Here is a 24,178-nt window from a genome sequence, read left to right as displayed (position 1 = left end):
TATTCAGTGTGACCAGAGGTCCTTTTTTCCCAAGAAATGCCCTACATTCAGTGACCAGACAGCCTCCTTTTCCAGGACATGTCCTACATTTCAACCATCTGTCCAGGAGGGATTCCAAAAGGTCCTCCATTTGGAGCAGGACTAAGAAGCATGGATATTGTTGGTTGTTCTTGTTATACATTTTATTTTTTCCGCTGCCTCTCCTCAGAGCCAGAGTACAACATGTTAAAATACAAGGCACAATGTAAAAAGAAAGCACACAAAACCAACAGTTAACAATATTAGAAAGCCATTTTAACACTTACATTGAATTTACATTCCCATGAGTGTTTTTAGTTTTTTATTTGGTCAGGTCCACCATTTTTCTCGGATGTCCTACATTTTGCGACGCCTTGTCCTCCTTTACAGTCAGAGGACGCCTGGTCAGCCTGCCTATATTTCAACCTTTTGTCCAGGAGGAAATCCAAAATGTCCTCCATTTTGAGCATGACTAAGAAGCATGAATTTACACTGATATGCGTGTTTTTAGCTTTTATTTTGTCATCTCTTACATTTTTATTGGATGTCCTGCATTTTGCACTGCCTTGTCCTCCTGTGCAGTTAGGACATCAGGTCACCCTGCCATATATATATATATATATATATATATATATATAATTTTTCTCCTGCTTGGTTTTTTAGCACCTTTGCCTGATGAAGAAGCCAGCGAAGCTTCAAAAGCTTGCAGCATGTATTTTGTGCATTTGGCTTGGCCCCATAAAGGTATCCTAGCCAACATGGTATAGTGGTTCGAACGTTAGACTACGATCCTGTATGTGAGAAATATGAACAAACATGTTGCCTTCTCATATAGGCATTTTAAAACTGTTATAAAGAAGGAGTTGGAAAGTTATATATATATATATATATATATATACACACACAATCACAAGACAATATAGAATGGACTGTCTTGACTAGACAAGTGTTTATGTGGGAAGACAAGGTCACCAAAAGAAATAAAGAATTTATGGCATATGATTAGACAGGGAGACGCAGACATCAGAAACTGGAATTGAGATTAGAAAGGGAAAATTAAAAAAGAAGAAAGAAAGTGATGAAGAATAAATATAAAGAGTTAAGGTGAAAATGATGAAAAACACAGGCTTTTTGGACAGATGGTAGACTTCAAAGCACCTAACCAATGGAGAAATGAGGTAGGGCTTCAAGCGTAAGATTTTAAGGAATAAATACTTGGGCAAAAAGACTTGTAAAAGGTGTGCCTACTTGCTTAGGACACCCAATCTTGCAAGACTGTATTGTATTAATAAACATACATTGCTTCACCAGTTGTGTCCACGTAATTTTATTCAGAATTGTGTTTCTAACGATGGAGATCAGGGTTTGATTCCCTTCTTGAGCATAAAAATCCACTGGGCAAGTCACATTCTCTCAGCCTCAGGCAATGGCAAGCCCTCTCCCTATTCAAACTTGCACATCTTATCTCTTTCATGATACATAACTATAGTGCTTTAACTGCTATGGCTGCATCCTATGGAATCCTGGGGTTTGTAATTTGGAGAAATGGCAAAAAATTCTAAATTTCCCTCCCTAAACAACAAATCCCAGGATTCCATAAGATGTTGTCATGGCAGTTAACGTGTACAGTACAAAGTGTTGGTTATTACCCTTAAAGCCCTATATGGCTTGGGCCTGAGTTACTTGAGGGAGCGCCTCTCCCAACACAATCCACCCTGCACCCTCAGGACATCTCGGAAGAATGTATTAGATTATATAAATACCAGCTTAACAACAACTTCTTACAGGGCCATTACTGCCATAGCTCCTAAATAATGGAATGGCTTGCCAGAGGAGATCTCATTACCACCTTAGATGCCTCCACTTAAGATGGATCTCTTCTGGCAGGCCTATCCACTCAGTCAGCTCTAAGAGAGTTAGAAATACCCCACTTCTATTTGTAAAGATATATATTTTAAATGATTTAGTCTATGTATTGTATTGATAGCGGTTTTACTGTTTTATTGAGTGTATTTTATATGAAATTGTAGTTTTTTTGTCTTGTAATGTTGTTTCTATTGTAAACCCACCTTGATCTGCAGGGAGAGGCGGGAAATATAAATTATTATTATTATTAAAGTGGAGTTATAGCACTAGAATTATGTAGTGTAAATAATTTGAGCGTATTTGGGGTGTGAATGCATTGACAGTTTCCCATTTTTTCAGCCAGATACCTGTACCTTCATGGTTGAGAGAGAACGGACACCTGGAGAAGCTGATCTGGCAGGTTACAATATTAATTTTCCTCTTTCCTCTCTCTGTGCATGTGTGTGAATGAGTGAGTGTGCTTGTGTCTGTATAGTTACTCTATATTTTTCTCTAAATTTGGTTCTAATTTGAGGACATTTTGTTTGTTAAATTTGTATCCCACCTTTCCATCAATGTATCCTGGCTTTCCACTCGTGTTGCCTAAGATGGCTCTATTATGGTACATACAATGGATATGAAATACATGTAGCTACTTTAGGGTTGCCATAAGTCAGGACCTCCAAACCGGGACAAATGTAGAACAACATTTTCAAATGTAGGACACATTTTTAATATGGAGGACATGTTAAAAAAATGATGATTTTTAAAAAATGTTAATATAAATGCATTTTTCTTAGGCATGATCAAAATGGAGGACATTTTGGCATTATTCCTAGACAGATGGCAGCAATGTACTTCCCTTTCTGGCCAAACCACCCCCCTTCATTCCAAAACACACACAACAGCACATTTGGGCATTTCACATGGCTTTATTTAACATGGCCTCTTGCATATTTCAGAGGCTTATTCCATAACCAAACCCCTTGGGTTTAATACTTAGTATGGTTTAACATGGCTATGCATATTGAACATGTCCACGTGGTTTAACAAGAAGTGGATTTGCCATTTCAGGTTTCTTGCACCACAAGTGTACTTCTCACAAGTGTGTGGTTGGTCAAGAGACTCTGGTTTTTCTTCACTGCGCCTGAATTTGTAAAAATCAGAGCAACTTAAGATTGGAAATGCCTCAGAGGGTATCAATATCATCATCATCATCATTGCCAAAACATGGCAGACTCATTAGCATTAAAAGCACAAAAAATACACCAATCTGGATTAGATGTCATTCATTGGAAATAAAAGTCCACAGAATATTAGCATTGAACCAAAGGCAGCCTCTTGTGCCATTGCAAACTAGAATTTTCCACTTCCAAGCACCATTAGCATTTCAAACAGAAGAGGTCTCTGCAGCCAATGCCCTGGCAAACTAGACTTCCCAAATGCAAGCCCCTTTAGGATTTCAAATAGGAGAAGCAAGCCCCTTTAGCAAACGAAACAAACATGGCACCAAGTAACTTTGGAAAGGGTCCTTTCCTGTTCTACCACCCCCCCAGGCCAGGCTGCCCCAGAGACCAAAAAAGCCCCCAATGGCTCCATGGAGAGCCATGAATAAGTCCCCTTTCCTTCTCCCCAGCAGCCTACCTGATGCCTGCTCCTCCATGCCAGCTTAGAAGTTGGAGCATGCCCAAATAAGGAAGCAGAGGGCTGGCTCCTTGAGAGGGCTGGCCAATAGGGGCAGGGCAGACCAGCAGACCCCGCCCCCTGCCAGCTCCAAATGGCAACCCTAAGCTACCTCTATATAAAAAGGAGAGCAGTGTATCTGTAAAAGTGTAGGAATTAAGTGTGTATTGCAGCAAATAACAACAACAACAAATAACACAAAGACTAAAATTTTTATTATCGATTAGGCTTTCACAGAATCAAGTTCAGTTTTTCAGATTCATGGAGTGCTGTCCTCAGTTTTAAGCTAAATGAAGATAGCAAGGTAAATGAGATATATCTTTGAGGTAGGACATAATACATTAAAAGGAGGATAAATTTCTCTGGAATTGCTTCATATTATTGTACATATGTTACCCTTCAATTTCTCCCATTTGAATGTTTAAAATCTGAGCCCATGATTTGAAAAGAAATGAAAAATTGAGAAAGTTTATCAGTTTCCTATACGTAAATGTCTATGCCATTTGAATATTTCTCCCATTTAGAAGAAGCACAATTAAAATACTTCAGCCCACTTCAGAATTTGCAGTATTTGTCATATTGTAGTTTTCTACCCAGTTTTGTTGCTGCTAAACACTCTTCAAATTTTGCATCCATTTCCTGGCTCTGAGCTTCAGTGAACAATGTCTTCCAGTCGCCCACTTCTCCTGCAGAAAAACAAGGACAATGAATTCGATGATGTCTTCCTTCCTAAACTAAGATAATTTTTCAATCTTGTCTTGTCCTAATTTGCTTGCTCTGTAGTACAATCCTATTTTACTATTAGTTACAGTATGTATTTCATAAATTTATATGCCAGCCACCTTTCTTCCAATAATGGGACTTGAGAAGTCTAACAACACATTTTAAAATAATACAGATGAGAACCATAGAAAGTCATGAATAAAAATATACACTTCTACAATCATGTACACTATCCCACACACCTATTTTCCCAGAAATATATCCCACTGTGGGACTCACTTTCTAGATTGTGGCTTTAGGAACTTACTTTGGAGTTTGCCAAGTAAGGTAATAAGGAAATTCAGTCTGAGAAAACATGCAAAGGATGGCTATATTTGGAAATTAGAAGTCCTGCAGGGAGGGAAAGAAACACTGGAAGGATGTCTGGAGAGTTTTTAATTTTTTAAAAAGCTAGTTTTGCTTGTTAAAATAAAGAAGATGCCTTTTTTTCTAATTAATTTTTTTAATTGGAGATTAAAAAAATCAGCTATACATTATTTTATCTTCTAGATTTAAGAAATACTGTACATGATACTTTATCTTCTAAAATACTTAATGACTAAGACAAAATATTGTTATGAGATTGAGGATAGTGAGAAAGGTCTCTTGTGGGGTCATTTCCAACATAGTGATTCTAACTCTAAAGGATCCTGAACTAGCAGATTGTTCTGGTGAGATTCTTGCCTGGACATGTCGCTCTGTCAGGAGCAGAGCTGAAATGCATCAGATACCCTTGTGAAAGAACATGAAAGCCAAAAGATGATTCTATTAGATTCCTTCCTCCCTTAAGGAATGTAGTGCAATCCATGGGTCAAATCAGACAATAGATTTAGCAATTTATCTATTTTTTTACATTCTTTGTTTGTTGCAAGTTAGTAATTCTTTGTTTACAAGAGACATGGGCCTCGAAACTAATTTGCCATCTCTTCATGGATTTCAAGCATTTTCTGTTCCTGCAGTTAAAATTTGTACAAGAGGTTGTGGTAGTAGTGGTCTCACAATAGTCATCTCAGTTGATTTACATGCTGAGATTCAACCAATAACTAGTGCTTTTCCACAATGTATACAAGTGCTTGTCATCAAGAGCATGCATTTTGGTTCCTTAATCTGTATAAATATTTATTTTCCTCCTAATTTAGCAAAGAACGTAGGTCCTAATAGTATTTGGGATAGTTTATCTGAAACCCTGTCCTCTTTGGAGAGTCAGTATCCCTCTACAAGGTTTTTACTTTATGGAGATTTTAATGCTAGAATAGGAAATGACTCAAGGCAGGTGGAGAGTACTAATCACGGATCGACCGCTTATGTTGTACCTGTCCCTAGAGTTTCCCAAGATATAACCACCAACAAATCTGGCTTAAAGCTTATAGAAGTTCTTTCTTTGCATGGCTTGCAATGCCTTAATGCAGTACTTCTCAAATAGTGGGGCGGGCCCCCCCAGGGGGGGCGCGAGGCTCCGTAAAGGGGGGCATTTTATAGACAAATGATACTATTTACAGTCACGCGGGGGGGGGGCGCGAAATGTTTTCTTCTTCCTGGGGGGGCATGACAGAAAATAATTGAGAAGCACTGCCTTAATGGAACTCATTATGATCTGACATCGGGCCCTTATACTTATGTCACCAACCGGGGAGCAAGTACAATAGACTATATAATAGCATATGCAAACCTGGTACCTGATATTTGTAGATTTGAAGTTATTAATTGTGCTGAAAGTGATCATTTCCCATTGTCATTGTTATTTAATTCTGGGTTGTTTTACCCCCCATGTATTCTCCAAAATTTAAATGGAATGCATATGGAAGAACAGGTGATCAATTAATTTGGGCACCTCAATTCATCAGATGTTGGAGAGTATTACTTTTAAGTCTCTACAATCAGCTATTTTAAACTCCAATTCAGATATTTCACACATTTTCCAAACTATTATTCAAAAGCTTAGGCCCAAGTTGGTGAGTAATAAACAATTTAATCCCAACAAGTTAGTAACTAACAGATGGTTTGATTTGGAATGTCGAAGCGCTCGGAAAGCATTGATGGATTGCACTCGACAGGTACTTAGAAATAATGATAATATCTTCCCTGACATCTTAGCTTCTATGCGGTCATCTTACAAGGCCCTTTTAAAACAGAAAAAAGATATATGTATATTAGAACACAGTGGAAACAATTATCACAAGCTGTCACAGAAAAGAATGAGAAACAGTTTTGGGATCTTACTGCCTCTGGCATGAACAGGATCAGACCGGTTATTGTTGGGCACATCACATCGCAACAATGGTATAGCCATTTTAGTAAACTCTATGGAGCTACAAATGCAGAGCATCATTCCTCTATTTAATTAAAAACTACCTGTTTGCCTTACTGGGATAAAAAAGTTGATTGCAGCTCTTGCTTTGAATAAGGCCCCAGGAGAAAATATGATGACCCCAGAAATATATAAAAACTTCTCTGAATGGTGGGCTCCAATATTGGCTAAGGTGTTTACCCAAATCAGTAATACAGGGATAACTCCTGTACGCTGGAAACAGAGCTTAGTTGTCCCCGTATACAAGAAGGGAGATAAGCAAGATCCCAACAATTATCGACCTATAAGCCTTCTGGATGTTGATTCCAAGCTATATAGTAAATACTTATTAAATAGATTGGAGGAATGGGAATCTAGTACAGTGCTTCCTCGGGTTACGAAATTAATTCGTTCCGCGGCCGCTTTCGTAACCTGAAAAGCCTTCGTAAGCCGAAATGCCATAGGCGCTAATGGGGAAAAGCCGCGATTCCGTGTGAAATAGCGCCGAAAAGCACCAAAAATTTTTTCGTAACCCGAAAAAACATTCGTAACCCGGAACAATTATTTCCTATGGGATTTTTTCGTATCCCGGAAATTTCGTAACCTGGGTATTTCGTATCCCGAGGTACCACTGTAATCAGATCATTTACCCTGAACAAGCCGGATTCAGGGAAGGCCAGAGTACTATTGACCATTGTCTGACTCTTTATTTTTTAGCGCAATAAGGAATTGAGGGTCCCACAAAACACCTATTTGTTGCTTTTATTGATTTAGCAGCAACTTTTGATTCAATTGATAGAAACTTGTTATGGAATAAACTGGCCAATATTAATATAGATAACCACTTACTGTTTCTGATCAAGGAACTTTATACCAATACAACAGCAAGGATAAGAGTTGGTATCTCTGGTTCACTAGCCGATCCTATCCCCTCAAGTAAAGGAGTCAAACAAGGATGCCTTTTGGCGCCATCACTTTTTAATTTATAACTGAATGACATCATTCCAACATTTTCTGGCCCAGAATTTTTTCCACCTACACTTGGGTCAAAAAAGATCTCTATTCTGTTATATGCTGATGATATGGTTTTAATTTCACTTACATGTATAGGTATGAGAAGGTTACTCTCCAAGCTTGAGGTATTTTGTTCTAAAGAAAAGCTTGTTATCAATTATAATAAAACAAAGGTGATGGTGTTTGGGAAAAGACACTCTGATTTTCGTTGCTCTGTTAATGGTCATCAGATTGAACAATGCCAAGAATTTAGGTATCTTGGCATCTATTTTACAGAAAACCTCTCCTGGAAGTCCCACATAGAAACTAGTAGAGCAATGGCTGTGAGATCTATTGGAGCAATCCTTAGATTCTACAACCAGGCAGGGGGTCATCTAGTCGCACCAGCTTTAAAAATATTTCAGAGTAAAGTTATAGCTCAGATCTTTTATGGCGCTGCTGTGTCGGGATGGGATGATTCCCAACTGGTCAAATTGGAGGCCCTCCAGAATACATTTTTAAAGAAATTGCTTATACTTCCACCTGGTATGCCTGCAGTTTTGGTTCGGGCTGAGGTCGGCCTCCCTTCCATCAGAGCTTGTATTAATTTTACCTTATTTAACTACTGGAGTTCTGTAACAGATTCTCCGTTTAAGGTTTTTCCTAAGTTGTGTTTCCAACATTTACCAAGCTGCAAAGTCTGGAGTTTAAGATACCATAGGTTGCTTGAATCATATCCTGCTCTAACTGAAAATCCTTCTACCTGGAATTCAAGAGAGAAGCTTCATGAATACATTTGTAACCATGATGTGTATCTGGATAGACTGGCTATTAACAATTCAAAATTTTCCAAATGGTTTAGATTATATAAATAGGACCATCAGATGGCTGTTTACCTAGGGAAGCTTACATTCCCAAAGCTTAGGCAGGCTTTTACAGCTCTTCGTTTTCAAACAATGCCTTTAGCCATGATCGATGGCAGATATTCACACACACCTAAGGATTCCCGTTTATGTATTTGTGGAGCTCCAGAAATTGAAGATTTGCCTCATTATCTGCTTTTTTGCTCACTATATACTGACCCAAGAACTAAATTTATGGGATCTATTCTGTCCAATTTACAGTCTAATACCACTTCTGAAAAGATTTTTTACCTCCTGTCTGATATTGATTCTAAGGTAACTTATAAGCTTTCACTGTTTGCCTCAGCAGCAATTAAAATTCGGGCAAGGGTAATAGCGGACATTGCAGTTGATTGTCATGGGGATGATCTTATCTAAACTTTGAAGTTGTTTTTAATGTTGTTTTATTTAATTGTCTGGAATTTTATTATGTTTAGTGTATAAAATTTGGATGTTAGTTATTTGATGGAGCATTTTATATGTAAAGTCGAAGGCTTTTATGGCTGTCATCCATAGTTTTTTGTGGGTTTTTCAGGCTATTGAGAATTCTCTGAAGATGCCAGCCACAGATGCTGGCGAAATGTCAGGAAGACACTCTTCTAGACCATGGAGCATTTTATAATTCTGAATTTCTGTCATCAGTTTTACATTTTAACCATGCAAATGGCCTTTGGCTTAAGCATTAATAAAAATTGAATTGAATTTTTTTACACTAGCAATTTTCTTTACCTACACATTTGATATTTAGTATATTTTGTTTTGTGATTAGTAATTTGAAGGTAAACTGGGGCTTAATTCATAAATCTGATCACAGCAGCCCACTTGTCTGAAAGAATCCAGTTAATCATACAGAATATAAGTTCCCCTGATGGCATGGTTTTAAAAAAGAAAGAAGCTGGTCACAACAAGTAAGAGTCAAACTGGAAATTTCTATGGGCTCCAAAGATGCTGTGTGAGCACTCTGAAATCTTGTGTGGAAGAAATGAACTTTGCTGGTTTTGCACTATTTGGTAAATAAATGCATATAGTACAAAAAGGCCAGCAAAATGCCAGCAATCAAATTCAGAGGAAATCAACCCTAACTTTTACTCCTTGAATCACAATGGAAAGCTGAAATCAGCTCCAAATATTTATTAGACACTGACAAAATACAATTTTATAAAACTTAGTCTTGCCTTTAACCATAAATGCATCGTCTAGGGCTCTTGTGTCAGAACACAGATTTGGAAAAGACCACCAGGGCAAAACCCCTGCCATGCAGGAATACACATTCAAAGCACCCCAGACAGATGGCCATCCAGCCTCTGTTTAAACACCTCCAAAGAAGGAGGCTACACTACACTTTGAGGCAACATATTCCACTGTTGAATAACTCTTACTGTCAGGAAGTTCTTCCTAATGTTGAGATGGAATCTCTTTTTCTGTAGTTTGAATCCATTGCTCTGCATCCTGTTCTCTGGAGCAGCAGAAAACAAACTTGCTCCATCCTCAATATGACATCCCTTAAACTATTTAAACATAGGACTTTATAACACAGGAGGAAATAGGGGGGAAAGATCATGGGATTTCCCCGTGAATTATTTGTTGCTGGTTATTACCTGTTTATTGCCAGGATAAGTTTAATAACGGTGTCATGTGAAACTCTTCAACACAATTGCGCAATTTTCACGGGATAATGTCTGTTTAAACCCCCTCTTTTTCCCATGTGATAAAGTCCATAGCTATCATGTCATCTCTTTCTTTCTTGATGCTAAACATATCCAGCTTCCTAAGTCACTCCTCATAGGGCATGGGTTCCAGAACATCCACCATTTAGGTTGCCCTCCTCTGGACACACTCCAGCTTGTCAATATCCCTCTTGAACTGTGGTGCCCAGAACAGTATCCCAGATGAGGTATGACCAAAGCACAATAGAGTAGCACTATTACTTCCCTCCTTCTAGACGCTACATTGATGCAACGGGGGATCATATTGGCTTTTTTTGCTACTGCATCACACTGTTGATTCCTGTTTAGCTTGTGGTCTACCAGGACTTCTAGATCCCTTTTGCATGTTATTAGACTAAACAATACCTAAACAGTAACCTGCCACCTAGGGCCCTGAAAATGGCATTATTACTCAGAATAAAGTAGTACCTTTCCTGAAAATTATAGGTCCAAGTGCACCATGAGTTTGGGGGGAATTGTCATTCATTTCTTGGAAGGTAGCTTTGTCTGCTATAGCCTTGATCTTCTCTTCAGAAAGAGGAAATGCATAAAAATCTGCTATAAGTTTTATTCCTTCATAAAGATTCTGTAAAATAATAACGCAAGCAAGTTCATTATGATTTCATAAACAGGATGGGATAGGCTAAAATCGGAGACAAAGACATTTCTACTCTAACCCCATTATGCTGGTCAAGGCTGATGGGGGGTTACAATCCAACAACTTCTGGAAGGCCACATGTTCCCTGCAATTATAATTTAGCCATCTTAGTCTGAAAAAGTATGGAAGGTTGGAGTTTATCACACCATTAAAAAACTCCGGCTTACCACTCCCAAGTTGAATTCTAATTTGGGAAGCAGCTGTGTTCTATCGCATGTACTGTAATTTGCCACCAAATCCACTAGCCAAATACAGCCTGGATGCAACCCAGGTCCCAGGAGTGCTCAGCAAGCCACTTTTCAAAGTCGGGAGCTTTCTGACTTTGAAAAACAGTTTTCTGAGCCATCCTGGGACCCAGGCTGTATTCAGCCGATGGATCCAGGGGTGAATTATGTGCAATAGAACGTGACTACTTCCTGAATTAGAATTCAAATAGGGAGACGTAAGCCAGGTTTTTTAGCAGTGCAATAAACTCTGTCATCTTGTAGCATCGTTGAAACTAACTAAGGTCCAAAACATACTGCAAAAATAATCCCGTTTCAGACTGCTTTAACTGCCCTGGCTCAGTGCTAAGGAATCCTGGGAAATGTAGTCGCGGTACAGATGTTGCTAAAGCGCCATGCTCGTGCTGTGCTAGGGTTACGGGACCTCACAGCAACCTCACAGACCTAACCCTAGCATGTACTGGCGACGGCATAATGGGGGCGCCCTGTATACAAGGGTGCCGCCATTATGACATAAAAGATGCATAGCATCCGCATGTTGCGGACACACTCAGACATAACTGGTGTAGCAGAAAAAGAACCCACTTTTTGCGAGTTCTTTTTCCTCCACAGGGAAGCCATGTGGTTTGGTGGCTGCAGCTTCCCTGCAGAGGAAAAAACGACGACGACGCTCCAGACCTTCAATAAGGTATGTACCTGGCCGTAGTTATTGTGGCATCAGAGCTCTCTGACTAATGACTAAATGTCTCACAAAACTACAGTTCCCAGAAGCCCCTAGTATTGAGCCAGGGCAGCTAAAGCGGTATCAAACTGGATTATTTCTGCAGTATGTTTTGGACCTAAGAGAAGTAAGTTTGAAGCATAAGCTTTTGTAGGGTGGGTCTACTTCATAAAATGAAGACCTGCAACATGAATTTACTGAAAAGAAAATGTTCTTAGTTTTTTGCCATCAAAATTCTTCACTTTCCTGTCATGCCTCATCATCCATGTTAATTTTTTAAAACTCTACTTAAATTGAAAATATATAAAATTAGTGGCAAGTTAGGTACACTGCCACCGCTTCATGTGTATGTATCCAAAGTCCCCTGTTAATTACGTTAATATTTTAGTGAATGTCTTTACATTCTTGTGAAATTTACAGTACGAAGGATTAGGCTGCAATCCTATACCCACATACCTGATCTTAATAAAATTTACTTCTGAGTAAAACTGGATAGCAATATAGTGGTAATCTCAAGGACATTTGTTCATTTTGTGTTAACCAAATGCAAGATCACTTTTTTGTTTAATTTTAAAACATAATATCAAATGCAGCTAACAAAGTACTAAAAAAAGGAATACAATAAAAATAAATATAACTGCTGCCACAGAAATAAGTAATAAATATCCACAGCAGCAGAACAACAGCAGAACAAATTAAACCCCATTCTTCTTGTGGAATAGAAGAGAAAACATCATGGCAGAACACATACGGTATGTGAAGGAGCCATTTAAACCTCACGTGAAAGAGAGTTCCAAAGACAAGTCCCTCTATTTCCTGACCAGTATCACAAAAGGAAGGAGACTGAGCATGGGGAGCTACTCAGAGGAATAAGTATGTGCTCTCACTTCTTTAAGCTCTTCATATGTGAGGATCAGGATATTTTCTTCATCCATATGTTTGTCCCAAGCAAGAGCATGTTCAAAGTAGGATCGCCAACCAACTAAAATGAAATGCCAACACAGTATACATCAAATTATGTGTGTGGGGGGAGTGGGGGGGTGGGTACCACAATGCCATCAGTTTCAGCTTACATAAAAACATCACAAGGATATGCTAACAATATAACTATTAATTCATTACAGATAATCCATGCAGTTGGAGCCAGATTTACAGGAGCACATGCAGCTTTTAAACCCCAATGAAAATCTGAAAATAGTGTCTTTGGCAATACTTGTCAATTACATAATCTCTGACCTTTTAGCTGCTGTGTTTCCCAAGTGTGGCTAGAGCATGCCTTTTCATTGATGGGAGAAACCCATCAACAAGCCCCCAGTCACTCCGCTGTGGCATTAGTCCTCTGGTGTAATAAGTTCTTCCCACAGCAGTCCTGGCATTGGGCAGTCATCTGGTATCAGTCTCCTCTTCTCCCCCACCCCTGCTATTCTTAAGCAGACTGTTTTGTTTCCTTTTGTTTTTGTTTTCCTAAATGACATTGCTATCATTGGTAAATTGTGTTACAAAGAGAAAGAAAAACATGCCAAGTAGAGCATAGGGCAGGGGAGCAGGGTTAAGCAGGAGTGCAGAAGAGAATGGAAGGGACCATCAGTGCCAGAAATAGCCCCTTTTATACTTTTGGAGAAATGTGTAATAAGGAAAGCTCCCAAACCAGTATGCATCTGTTTACTTTTACTAATGTGATTGAGAATAGACAGAGCTTGCGTGAAGAACTCCTTAGTTATGCTTAGACTCCTGTAAAAATCCCATCCCATGCATGTCTATTATGTAAGTAAGGGCCCGTACAGACAGGCCAAAATAAAGCTGCTTCGGGACACTTTGGAGGTATGCTGTTTAAATTATGCATGCGTCCTAAGAGGCCAGAAGCTGCGCCAAAGGTGCACTCTAGTCCTTAGGACTGGAGCATGGCTTTTGGGGCAGCTTCTGGCCTCTTAGGATGCATGCGTCATTTAAACAGCATACCTCCAAAGTGACCCAAAGCAGCTCTTACTGACTTTGATCAAGTTTACTCTCAAGCAAGGGTATTTAGGATTACACTCTAAGAAGTCGATAAGATTTGATTTAAACTAAGCATGGCTAGGGCCCTTTGCACTACAGACTAAGAGTGCAATTATTCTATTTTAATTTCCATGGTTCTGTCCTGTGGAATACTGGGATTAGCAGTTTAGGGAGGGGCGTTTTGAATTCCCACCAGAGCACTCCAGTGGCTCACACTGAATTCCAGACCCCATGATTCAATAGGATGCAGCTATAATTGCCTAGTGTGAAAGGTCCCTATATGGGCTTTATCACCCTTTCATGGTGTAGTCCTGCAGTAAAAGTAAAAAGGAACAATACCAGCATAGAAGCAGCTACTACTGCACTTCCTTCTGTTCCTTTCCTTTCCTCTCCTTTAACCTCTCCCCTCCCTTGCCCAGTAATGCTTTGGGGGGGGGGGTTGGAGTGAGGAAATTTCCAAACCATTCTCCCCCATTTTGGAACTCTGCAGCCCCAATCCACTCTAAAAACAATTTCTGAAACTTGTGAGCCACTGGAGTGCTCTGGTGGGAATTCATTCCGGGCTCTGGAGCTCCAAAATACCACAAAAAGGTTGTTTTTTTTGGGGGGGGGGGGCAGGGAAAATTAAAAAGGGAGGGAGGAGGGAAAGCAGGCAGGAGGGGCCAGTGAGATCATGTCACTGCCAGTTGCGCTGCTGCTGTGGGAATGGCTTTGCACATCTGAGGATTAGATTTCCTGCATGGCAGGGGGTTGGACTGGATGACCCTTGCAGTCTCTTCCAATTCTATGATTAGTGCCCAGGTCAGGGATGGGGCAGCTACAGGAGGGAAGTGGCTTTGTGTGATCATCATGCCACTTCCTTCCTGTGGGAACTCTGGCTTAAAAACCATGTGTGATAAAGTCTTAAATCTGGATCCAACCTGGTAATACTAGTCCCAGACTGACTAGCAAAGCACCTATTTTCATAACATGTAAAGCCTGTATAAAAGGGATGCAGTGGCTCAATTGGTTAAGACACTGATTCTGTTGATTACAAGATCGGCAGGTTGGCAGTTAGAGGCCCAGGTGCCGCATGATGGGGTGAGCTCCCATCACTAGTCCCAGCTTCTGCCAACCTAGCAGTTTGAAAGCATGCAAATGCAAGTAGATAAATAGGTAAACAGTGTTCTGTGCAATCATGCTGGCCACATGATCACAGAGTAGTCTCTGACAACGCTGGCTCTTCGGCTTAGTAATGGAGATGAGCACCACCCGCTATGGTCAGACACGACTTGACATCTTTGTCAACAGGGAATACCTTTACCTTTAAAGCCTGTATGCATGAATCAAGATTATTAAATGGAAGGGAAATAACTAGATTAATTGATAAATCAGTGAAAAAGTTGACTACCCAACATTATCAGCATCTTGTTAGCAATGACATGGTACAAAACATGATGCCAATCTTTCAGCTTCTTGTGTTGGGCCATCTTGGTGCTCTTTGATTTTTCTTCAGTTAATATAGTTTGACTATTGCTTTGTCACATTAACAATCAAGTGAGATATTTTTCTATCTCTCCAATGAATATATGAAGAGTTTTATAATTTCACATTATTCAGTGTACTTCCTTCCAAACAACCAGGATACCACTCAGAATTACAACTGCAGTATGAAATTTTGCATTCTGTCCTACAAATACAGTGACTCTTGATATTCGCTGGGGTGTGGTTCCAGGACCCCTTGTGGTTACCAAAATCTGTGGATGCTCAACTCCCATTATATACAATAGCATAGTAAAATGGTTTCCCTTATATCAAATAGCAAAATCAAGATTTGTTTTTTGTAATTTATGTATTTTTGGAATTTGAATCTGTGGATAAAGATCTCATAGAAATGGGGGGCTAACTGTATTTTACCATTCTGAACATCATCTTTAGAGCCACCTGAACTCTTCCTCTTCATGCCAATAAGATCTTGTCTTACCTTAACTCATATATAGTAAAACCTTTTCTATTGCCATCTAAAGAAAACCATCCTGAATTCTGACTAAACCTTTCATGATGAGTTATTATCTTGCTATTGTTCAACAGCAGTCCTTATTGTGGATGCATTATAATATCTTGAAAGGCAAGGGGCATGTGATTATTCACATTAACCATTTATTCAGCTCTTAAAACAGGTGGGCAATGTATAACTGTTCAGATATTTTGGGGCAGAAAATCCCATCAGCTCTGTCCAGCATAACCAGTGATGAAAGATGATGAGAAATGTAGCCTAACCAGGCCCATAGCCAGAAGGCACAAAGATATGACTGCCAAAAACATGCTTCTATCCTCCATCCCTAGATAATGGGTGTCTGTCTGCATATTTATTTCCTGGTAGATGATATGGAGCCTATTTAATAATGTATTTGCAAATATTGAACCAAGAGAGCCAGCATGGTATTGTGGTTGGACTATGACTATGGAAGACAAGGGTTTGAATTCATGCTTGGACATGGAAACCCATTAGGTCACCTAGGGCAAGTCACATTCTTTCAACCCCAGAGGAAGACAAAAGCACACACATACACTCCTGACAAATCATGTCAATAAAACATCATTATACATTTGCATCAGAGTTGCTGTAAATCAGAAACAACTTAAAGGCATGTTGTACTTCATCTAATTTTCATTTCTCTGTGCTGGCTATCCACATTGTACTTAGGCCACCCCAATGCAGAATTTCTGGCCACAGATTTGAGTTTAACAACATTTTGAGGGCCACATGTTGTCCACTGCTTCTTGAAACATAATATAAGAGAAGTCAGTCACTGCAGCAGACTTATTTATTGCTGTTAAGTGTCTTCAAGTCAACTCTCACTTATGGTGATGCTATCCTAGGGCTCATTCCCACTTACTGAAAAATCCGAGTCCCGATCTGGCTCTGCTCCGCAATGCCAATCAATTCCAAAAGGTCCCTTATCCACACTATGAATTGGGGCCTTTTGGAATCTCTGTTCTTTGGCACGATTCTCATCACAATTTATTGGCTCCTGCTCCCCAGCCATGCCTTGGTCCCTCCCCCAGCCTCTGCGCTTCCTCCCCCTGGCCTGTCACCTAGTGTTGATCAGCTGCTTGAGCTGGGGGAGGGAGGCTAGTGGCAGCCCCGGCAGGCAGCACTGAAAGCACCGCTGCACAAGGAGGAAGAGGGGCACTGGGCTTGGGCAAGGAGCAGGCAGGGAGCCCTTCCTCCATCTCTGCCAGGCCGGGCCCCTCTCACCGCTTCAGAGCATGTGGTGTCAGCTGTTCCGGGAGGACCTCTCGGCCCTTGGATGTGTTACAGTGGCAGCGGCATGCAAACGGGTGCATCACTCTGCAGGCGGGGCTGGAGGTCGGTGGCGCAGTGCGTCGGCAGAGAAGGAGGCGCCCTAGAGGGCAGAAACGGCACCAACAATCGACTCGGTACCCCTTCCCTTGCGTGGGTGCCTGGGCCCACAAGAGGTCTGCAGAGGCATCTAAGGAATGCTGAGTGGAGAGGAGAGCAGAGGGGAATGCCGAGCAGAGAGGAGGAGGAGGACAGAGGCAAGGCCGGGAGGAGGGAGCACAGGGAAGGGGCCAAGATGAGGCCAGGAAACGGAGCTCTGAGGCTGGGAGAAGGAGCCAGGAGGATGGGGGAGACTTTTAAAATAATAATAATAATAATAATAATAATAATAATAAATTAATCACAAAATCGGTAGAATGGCTTAGCAGCTACAGGCCTTTGCAAGTACAGTAGTTGCTTTGCCAATCTATCAATTTTGCAATTAATTTGATATTTTTTTTAAAAAAGGACCCAAAAAGAAGGGTGGCAGGCACTGTGTGTGTGTGAGATATCTCTGGGGATGGATGGCACACACCCCTCTGCCATTTGACCCTCCCCTCTGAAAGAATTGATTCTGATCTGGCATTCCCACTGTTAGGAATCGCATCAGAATCGATTCTTACCAAAAGAACCTCTAAAAAAAGTGCTATCAAAATATCCTGGGCTTTTTGCATTTGTTCCGAATTATCCTCACTGGAATGGATCCAATGAGGATCGGGATCAATTTCCAGTGGGAACTAGGGGCATATAGCTCAAATCAGAATTCGGAGCTTATTGTAGTGGGAACTACCTGGACATAACGATGCACAGAATGTTTCAGATTAGCTTATCGAAAATGTGAAACATGCCAAAGAGTTACCAAATATAGTTTGTATGTACATATTGGATACAATTTTGTGTTACATTCAAATTTTTTCTGACTGATGGCAATACTGAGCTGAATCTATCATGGGGTGCTTTTGGTAAGCTTTGTTCAGAAGGAGTTTTCCATTGCCTGTCTCTATAGCTGAGAGGGTGTGACTTGCCCAGGGTCACCTAGTGGTATCCATGACAAAGCATGGATTCAAACCCTGGTCTCCAAAATTCTTGTACAATACCTAGATGATGGCAGATTAACTGAAGCTCTTCTTCCCATAAGGCACATGACCAATACAAGTCTCTAATTAACCCAACTGTCTCATCTCCACATATTACAAGCTTTCAGAAGCTTTTAGACCTCTTAAAACACTTTTAAAAGAGAGAGGAGAAATACCTCTGACATACCTTCGCCATTCATGAACATTTGAAAGAATTCATCCCAGGAGCTGACATTGGGAAGCAAAGGATTTTTGTTGTAAAAATGATAATAGGAGACAGCTGTATCTTTGGGATTTCGAAATATCACAAGTATCTATGAAAAACAACAGTAAAAGGCATGTTAGACTTGTGACTGACAGCAGACATTGACATCTAGTGATATGAATTGTTTCTGTACTGAAACTAACATTAGTTTAGAGGCAAACTAAAAATGCTGGAAATATTCAGTTGACATCAAAATCTGTAAGGTTCCCATTCCCTCACATCCAACCTAACATGGGAGGGAAGAGAAAATGTGACAACTTCACCCTTGGACCTCAATATTTGCTCTTGTGAAGACGTGGGATTAGGCTATATTTCATATTAAGGATCCATGTTTCCCTCCTTGTGTCCAAGAAAGAATTTTAGTCCTATACGTTTGGGTACAAATTACAAGGAGGAAGAAGGCAGGAAAGGAGACTTTGCATGCTATGATTTGTCTTGTGTGTCAAATTTGTAGAAGGCTTCCAGTATGGAAGGTCCTTTGTTCAAGGACACATTACTTGGAACAGACATCATACAGAAAAGAGCATCTCCATCTCAAGTTATAATAAATAATAAATAAAACTTTTATTTCTACCCCGCTTTTTGTAAAACCAATCAAAGCATCTTATAATGTTAAAAGAATACACCATATATACAAAATATCCCCCCCTTTAAAAAAGAATTAAACAGTTTAAGGTTAAAATAACAGTTATGTTGGTTGAACATTAGCTTAGTCTTAAAAGAAAAAAAAATTGTATTATGAGGTCTACAGAAATCTATTTAGTAACTTCATCCTTGTTACCCGCCATTCCCAGAAGATTGGTAGTGAAAATACTGATAATGAAAGTGGTCACTTACCTTCACCTTGTTCTCAAAAACAGATTTGGGAATGTTATTGTAATGGAGATGAGTTGTAAAAACACGAGGTGGAGGCTGGTCTTCCATTTCCTAGAAAGAAAATGAAATACAGCTATGCGTAAACAAAAGTCTGTCTTCACACATGTGGAAAGTCTCAAGTATATGTGAAGTTGGAAGCTTTCATGTATATCTCTATACCTGTCAAACATGGAAATATAGAATTGTTCTACAGAAGTGTAGTTTGTAGCAAAATAGTGAAGCTGGGCTTAAGAAGCATTATGCAGCAGTTGTAACTGTATATAATAAACAAGGTATATGCATCTGAGGAAGTAGACTTAAGTCTACGAAAGCTCATGTTGCCAACTTCTTTTATTCAGTCTCAAAGGTGCTATAAGATCTCTCTACATACTGATTCTACAGACTAACATGGCTATATCTTTGAATACAAGGTATATGTAACGTTTACTCCTTCCCCCAATGAAGATCAAAAATTTGCTTATTAACATTATTCGTTATGCTTGAGATACAAATAATTGCCTTGTTATTCTTTGGAGGACCTGGTCTCAAGAGGAAGAGGAAGTGTTGGAGAGCAATGATGTTCTTGCAAACTGGAGATGTGAGGGAGTGGATTTGGGATACCTGGCTCCTTCATGCTACACATGTGTTCTAACATTTATGTTTCTAGACCTATCTTGTTTATTCTGAGTGGGAAGATAGAAGATGCAGTGTTTATGTCAAAAATGTCTAGATATGCTTGGAGGCACTCAAATATTTTTTTCTTAATCTGAAATCTACTTTCTTGATTTACCAGCTCATCCTCATAGCCACTTACCCCCATGGTTCTGTATTGTAATGGAATTATGTCCTCTAACTGGAATTAACACGTAATTCCTTATTACCTTTCGAAACCAGACCAACAATCCCCATTATTTAAAGAGTGAGTCAACAGGATATATTCTGGTATAGGTGGATAGGTGTCAGAGGAACAAAGAGAGATATAGAATTACAAAATTTAACTGAATGGATTGTTAGATTTCATGATTTAGAAAAGTTATCTCCAATTTGGCAATCTCCAAATGCAAACAAACAAGTTTATTGAATAGCCTGAAGCCGTTTCAAAATACTCAAAACATAGTAATACAAGCAATGCCACACACACACATATAAAATGTTAATATAGTGCACTAAATGCAACAACCACAATACAATATATATCTGTATGAATACTCTAAACATGCACAGCTTATATCAGACTATACACATCTAAAAATATACAATATGTACTGAAAGATATACAAATAAACAGGTAAGAATAAAAGTTTTTACACAATCGAACAGAAATGCATAGCAGTACAAATCACACCATCCCCAAGCATAAATCTGACTCTAGGATTAGTAATCCAATGCATCTGGAAAATTCCAAGGTGTATAGGAAAGGGAGTTTAAAAACTACACATGTACACACATCTTTTGAAGGCACCACTAAAAATTAGCCAGTGGGGGGCAACCGTAACAACTAAATATGCTATTCTTTGTAAACCTCATGGTTTCTTTAAAAACCAATAATATGTATTAATTAATGTAAGGAAGAAAATTCTACCTTCAGAATATTAATGACAAATTATTTTCCCATTTCTAAGTATCTAAACTACTACATTATTTTAAAAAAAAAAAATACCATTCCAAGCTTTGCAAAGAGACAATGAGTTCAGGCAGAGGTAATATACAATCAGAGGTGGGCCAAGTGTGGCCCCCAAGCCATTTTCTGAGCCCCCAAAGGCTTCCTAGCCTTCCTAAAATTGTGGAAGGGGAATCTTTCTTTGTTAGAAATGCCTTGAATACCCATTGCAGGGTATGAGTGGCATTTTTGCCATGTTCTCTTCCCACCATTGTTTTAGCCCATGGGAGACCTTTTTTAAACCAGGAATTTTAACAACAAGAAGTAAACTAGAAGCCTGTATCTCAACCATCTATAATATGCTATTTATTTGACAATATTCTAGAGCTGGGATTAATTTCAAAGTGTCTAACGCTATAAATATTAAACAATAACATCTGAATCACAGTACTGTATAAATATACATTGTATAATATAACCTATGCATAAAATACAATATTGTGAAAATATTATAATTGTTATATACGTAAAATGTGATACATTGTAAGTGATGTAAATACTTAAATTTCTAGACAGACTTTGAGTCCATGCTGACCTTAACTGTTTCTGGGGTTCCAAACTCAAGCACTTGTAAGGTTTTTCCTGGTAAATAATCCTTGTAACTTGCAGCTACCAGGTTGTTTAAAATATGTACTGCCCAGTTAGTACCTGCAACATAAAAACAAATGAGTCCCATATGGAGTCAACGACATAAGACACATACAGCCAAGCATACAGTCAGTGGAGAGGTAGTATGACAAGCTCTATGCTATTAAAATAAGCAGCCTTTATTTTCTGAATTTTTAGTACTATTTGGTTTCATTATTATGCCAAATTATAGTTTAGTATTTTGCAAATGAACAAGTCTCGGGACTTTATTCTCCCTCCAAAACCCTTGCGTATCTGGATTTCTTCCCCTCTGATGAGGCAAGCCCTTGTTTTCCACTTCATCCTTATCTGCCTACAGTGGTTAGTGCTTTCTCTGCACACCCAGGATTGCAAACTTTAGTTTTTTGTGAGTTTTTCAGGCTTTGAGGTCATGTTCTAGAAGAATTTATTCCTGATGTTTTGCCTACATCTGTGGCTGGCATCTTCAGAGAATGGTGGCATGGAGGTGAGTGGTGTATATGTACTGTGTGACCCTTGGTTGAGAGGAAGTGCCACCATTCTTTGAAGCCACAGATGCAGGTGAAACGTCAGGAATAAATTCTTCTAGAACATGGCCTCAGAGCCCGAAAAACCCACAAAAAACTATGGATGCTGGCCGTGAAAGCCTTCGACTTCACATTGCAAATTTTGTTTAAGGTGATAAGCACTAGTAAGAGTTCATTAAGATTAACGAAATGGCAAACTCTGATTTCCTTCAAACCAAAATAAGTGGGGTGGGTTTATAGCAGATAAAGGAAGAAAGAAATGAAAGAGGATGTGTTAGATCCTGAGATCATTTTTCTTGGCTCATTCATTTGGCCTTATGCCTTAGCCCTCTCTGAACGTAGGTAATAATCAGGATTTGTTTGACCTGTAGGTACTGTTTGCTAAAGGGAAGCTATTGAATGTGTAGAAGCTACTTTAATTTTTTTTATTCAAATTTTTCAAGATTTCCTTATCAGATCTTACAAAAGCATTTTTCTTATCTTTACCACCCTACCTTGCAAAATATCATCAACATATCTACATATCTATGAAGCAAGACAAGCTACAATTGACTTGGAAGTCATTTCATGTTGGGACTCACAGGGCAGAAATGTAGTGTGGCAAAAGTGCTCTCCTTGCCTCCAGTACAAGTTGTTTGGGAGCATTTTTTGACCCTTGGGACTCCTGGGGGCCACAAAAAACAGATAAGTCACATTTTGCCCTCCATACATTTCCAATCTCTGGAAATATAGTTCCCATATCCAGAGAAGTATCCAGTGGCAAGGAAGGGAAAGAGAACGGAGACCTAAAATTGCAAGGAAACAACAAGTAATCCCTTTAACTCTGGTAGTTTTGCCACAGTAGAAACTGAAGACGGGCTCTGTACCATTAATGGCTGTTTAGAAAAGGGAAATTCAGCAAGTGATGCTAGTTACCTGGTTGGATGACAAGCAACACCTGTTGCCCCCCCCCCCCCTTGTACACAAGCATTAAATGTATAGGAGCCATCTCCAGTTTTAAGTCTAGCAGTCCTAACTATGGGACAGGGGAATTAATCATGGAGCAAGATTTGAGGCTACAATTTCCTGTATGTTCAGAGAGACGCTACTTCCACGTCAGTCATATCCCCAAGGAAGCTCTGTTGGATGGGTAGCACTATGTTAGGAAGGAGCAACACAGGAAACTACAACAACTGACAGGTAAAAGGGCACATAATTTTGCTTAAAAAGCTAAACAACCAAATTCTTACAACCCAGCTTGAATTTCTATCTTGGTCATGAGCAAGTTTCCACACTGATGTTCCACCCTCGAGAGAGAGCATCTGCTATCAATAGCCTGATAAGAATTGGTACCAGATCCTTTCCCTTTGTAAGCTCTCATTAAAGGAATACTCACCACATTTGGGATAAGCCGCTATCAGGACATCATCCTTTCTGACTTTCATAGTTTCCAAAGCTTCAAATGTCTCAGCGCAACAAAGGCGCCGAGGATACAGCACTCCTTTGTATGAAAACATCAGCTCATTCTTGTTATCTTTCAGGGGAATTAAAAGTTTATCTAATTTTATAAAGCCAGTTGTTTCCTCAGCCATCCTTTCTAGTTGCTGGAGTCCTCTGACTTGTCACGACCTCTTTTAAAGAACAGACTCAGTTCTTTTGTGACCAGTGTGTTCACACATACACTGGTTTTTCTTGCTCTGCAAAGAATATTTCACGGAAGGAAGCAACCCTGAATCATATGCGCTCATATGCTGGATTCCAGTTTAGACTGCGTCTTGTAATACTATCTGACTTTATGAGCTTCTAGAACAAAGTATTGTTTACTCTTCCCCTGGCTGAGTATAACTCTTTTTGGAAGGGAAAATAGCTTGTGAGACAAGACTGCAACACTAGGGGCCCTAGAGGAGTGGAATGAATAGACTAAAACCAAATGCACAAATTAAAGACAGCACTGTCCCTTTAAGGAAGGAGTATTATATTGAATTTTTCCCAGCATGTTATTGTCTGACAACTGTGTAACATGAACTTTGTAACGCTAAAAAAATCTGTCTATTTGCTCTAAGAGTCAATCAAAGCGTTTAAAATACAGTG

General features: G+C 39.5%; 1 protein-coding gene across 1 annotated transcript; it reads right to left on the bottom strand.

Annotated features, from left to right (window-relative positions):
* Window positions 1-3,739: 3,739 nt before the first annotated feature.
* LOC121936862 (sulfotransferase 6B1-like) lies at window positions 3,740-23,956 on the bottom strand. Its single transcript, XM_042479527.1, has 7 exons — window positions 23,484-23,956; window positions 21,511-21,623; window positions 19,298-19,387; window positions 18,383-18,509; window positions 12,687-12,781; window positions 10,626-10,782; window positions 3,740-4,232 (listed from the first exon to the last, which is right to left on the bottom strand). Exons 1-7 carry the CDS (start codon window positions 23,677-23,679, stop codon window positions 4,102-4,104), a joined length of 909 nt encoding a protein of 302 aa, XP_042335461.1. The 5' UTR covers window positions 23,680-23,956; the 3' UTR covers window positions 3,740-4,101.
* Window positions 23,957-24,178: the final 222 nt, after the last annotated feature.

Source organism: Sceloporus undulatus, chromosome 1 (assembly GCF_019175285.1).
Source record: "Sceloporus undulatus isolate JIND9_A2432 ecotype Alabama chromosome 1, SceUnd_v1.1, whole genome shotgun sequence".
Lineage (NCBI taxonomy): Eukaryota > Metazoa > Chordata > Lepidosauria > Squamata > Phrynosomatidae > Sceloporus > Sceloporus undulatus.
Note: the sequence above shows the minus strand (reverse complement) of the source record. Positions and strands in the feature narration are given on the sequence as shown.

Excerpts from the sequence above, each read along its gene's own strand:
- LOC121936862 (XM_042479527.1), bottom strand. The coding sequence starts at position 23,679 with ATGGCTGAGGAAACAACTGGCTTTATAAAATTAGATAAACTTTTAATT. Across the intron at positions 18,510-19,297 it reads TTTTTGAGAACAAGGTGAAG|ATACTTGTGATATTTCGAAA; the intron begins GTAAGTGACCAC and ends TGTTTTTCATAG. Across the intron at positions 12,782-18,382 it reads AATGTTCATGAATGGCGAAG|TTGGTTGGCGATCCTACTTT; the intron begins GTATGTCAGAGG and ends ATTTCATTTTAG.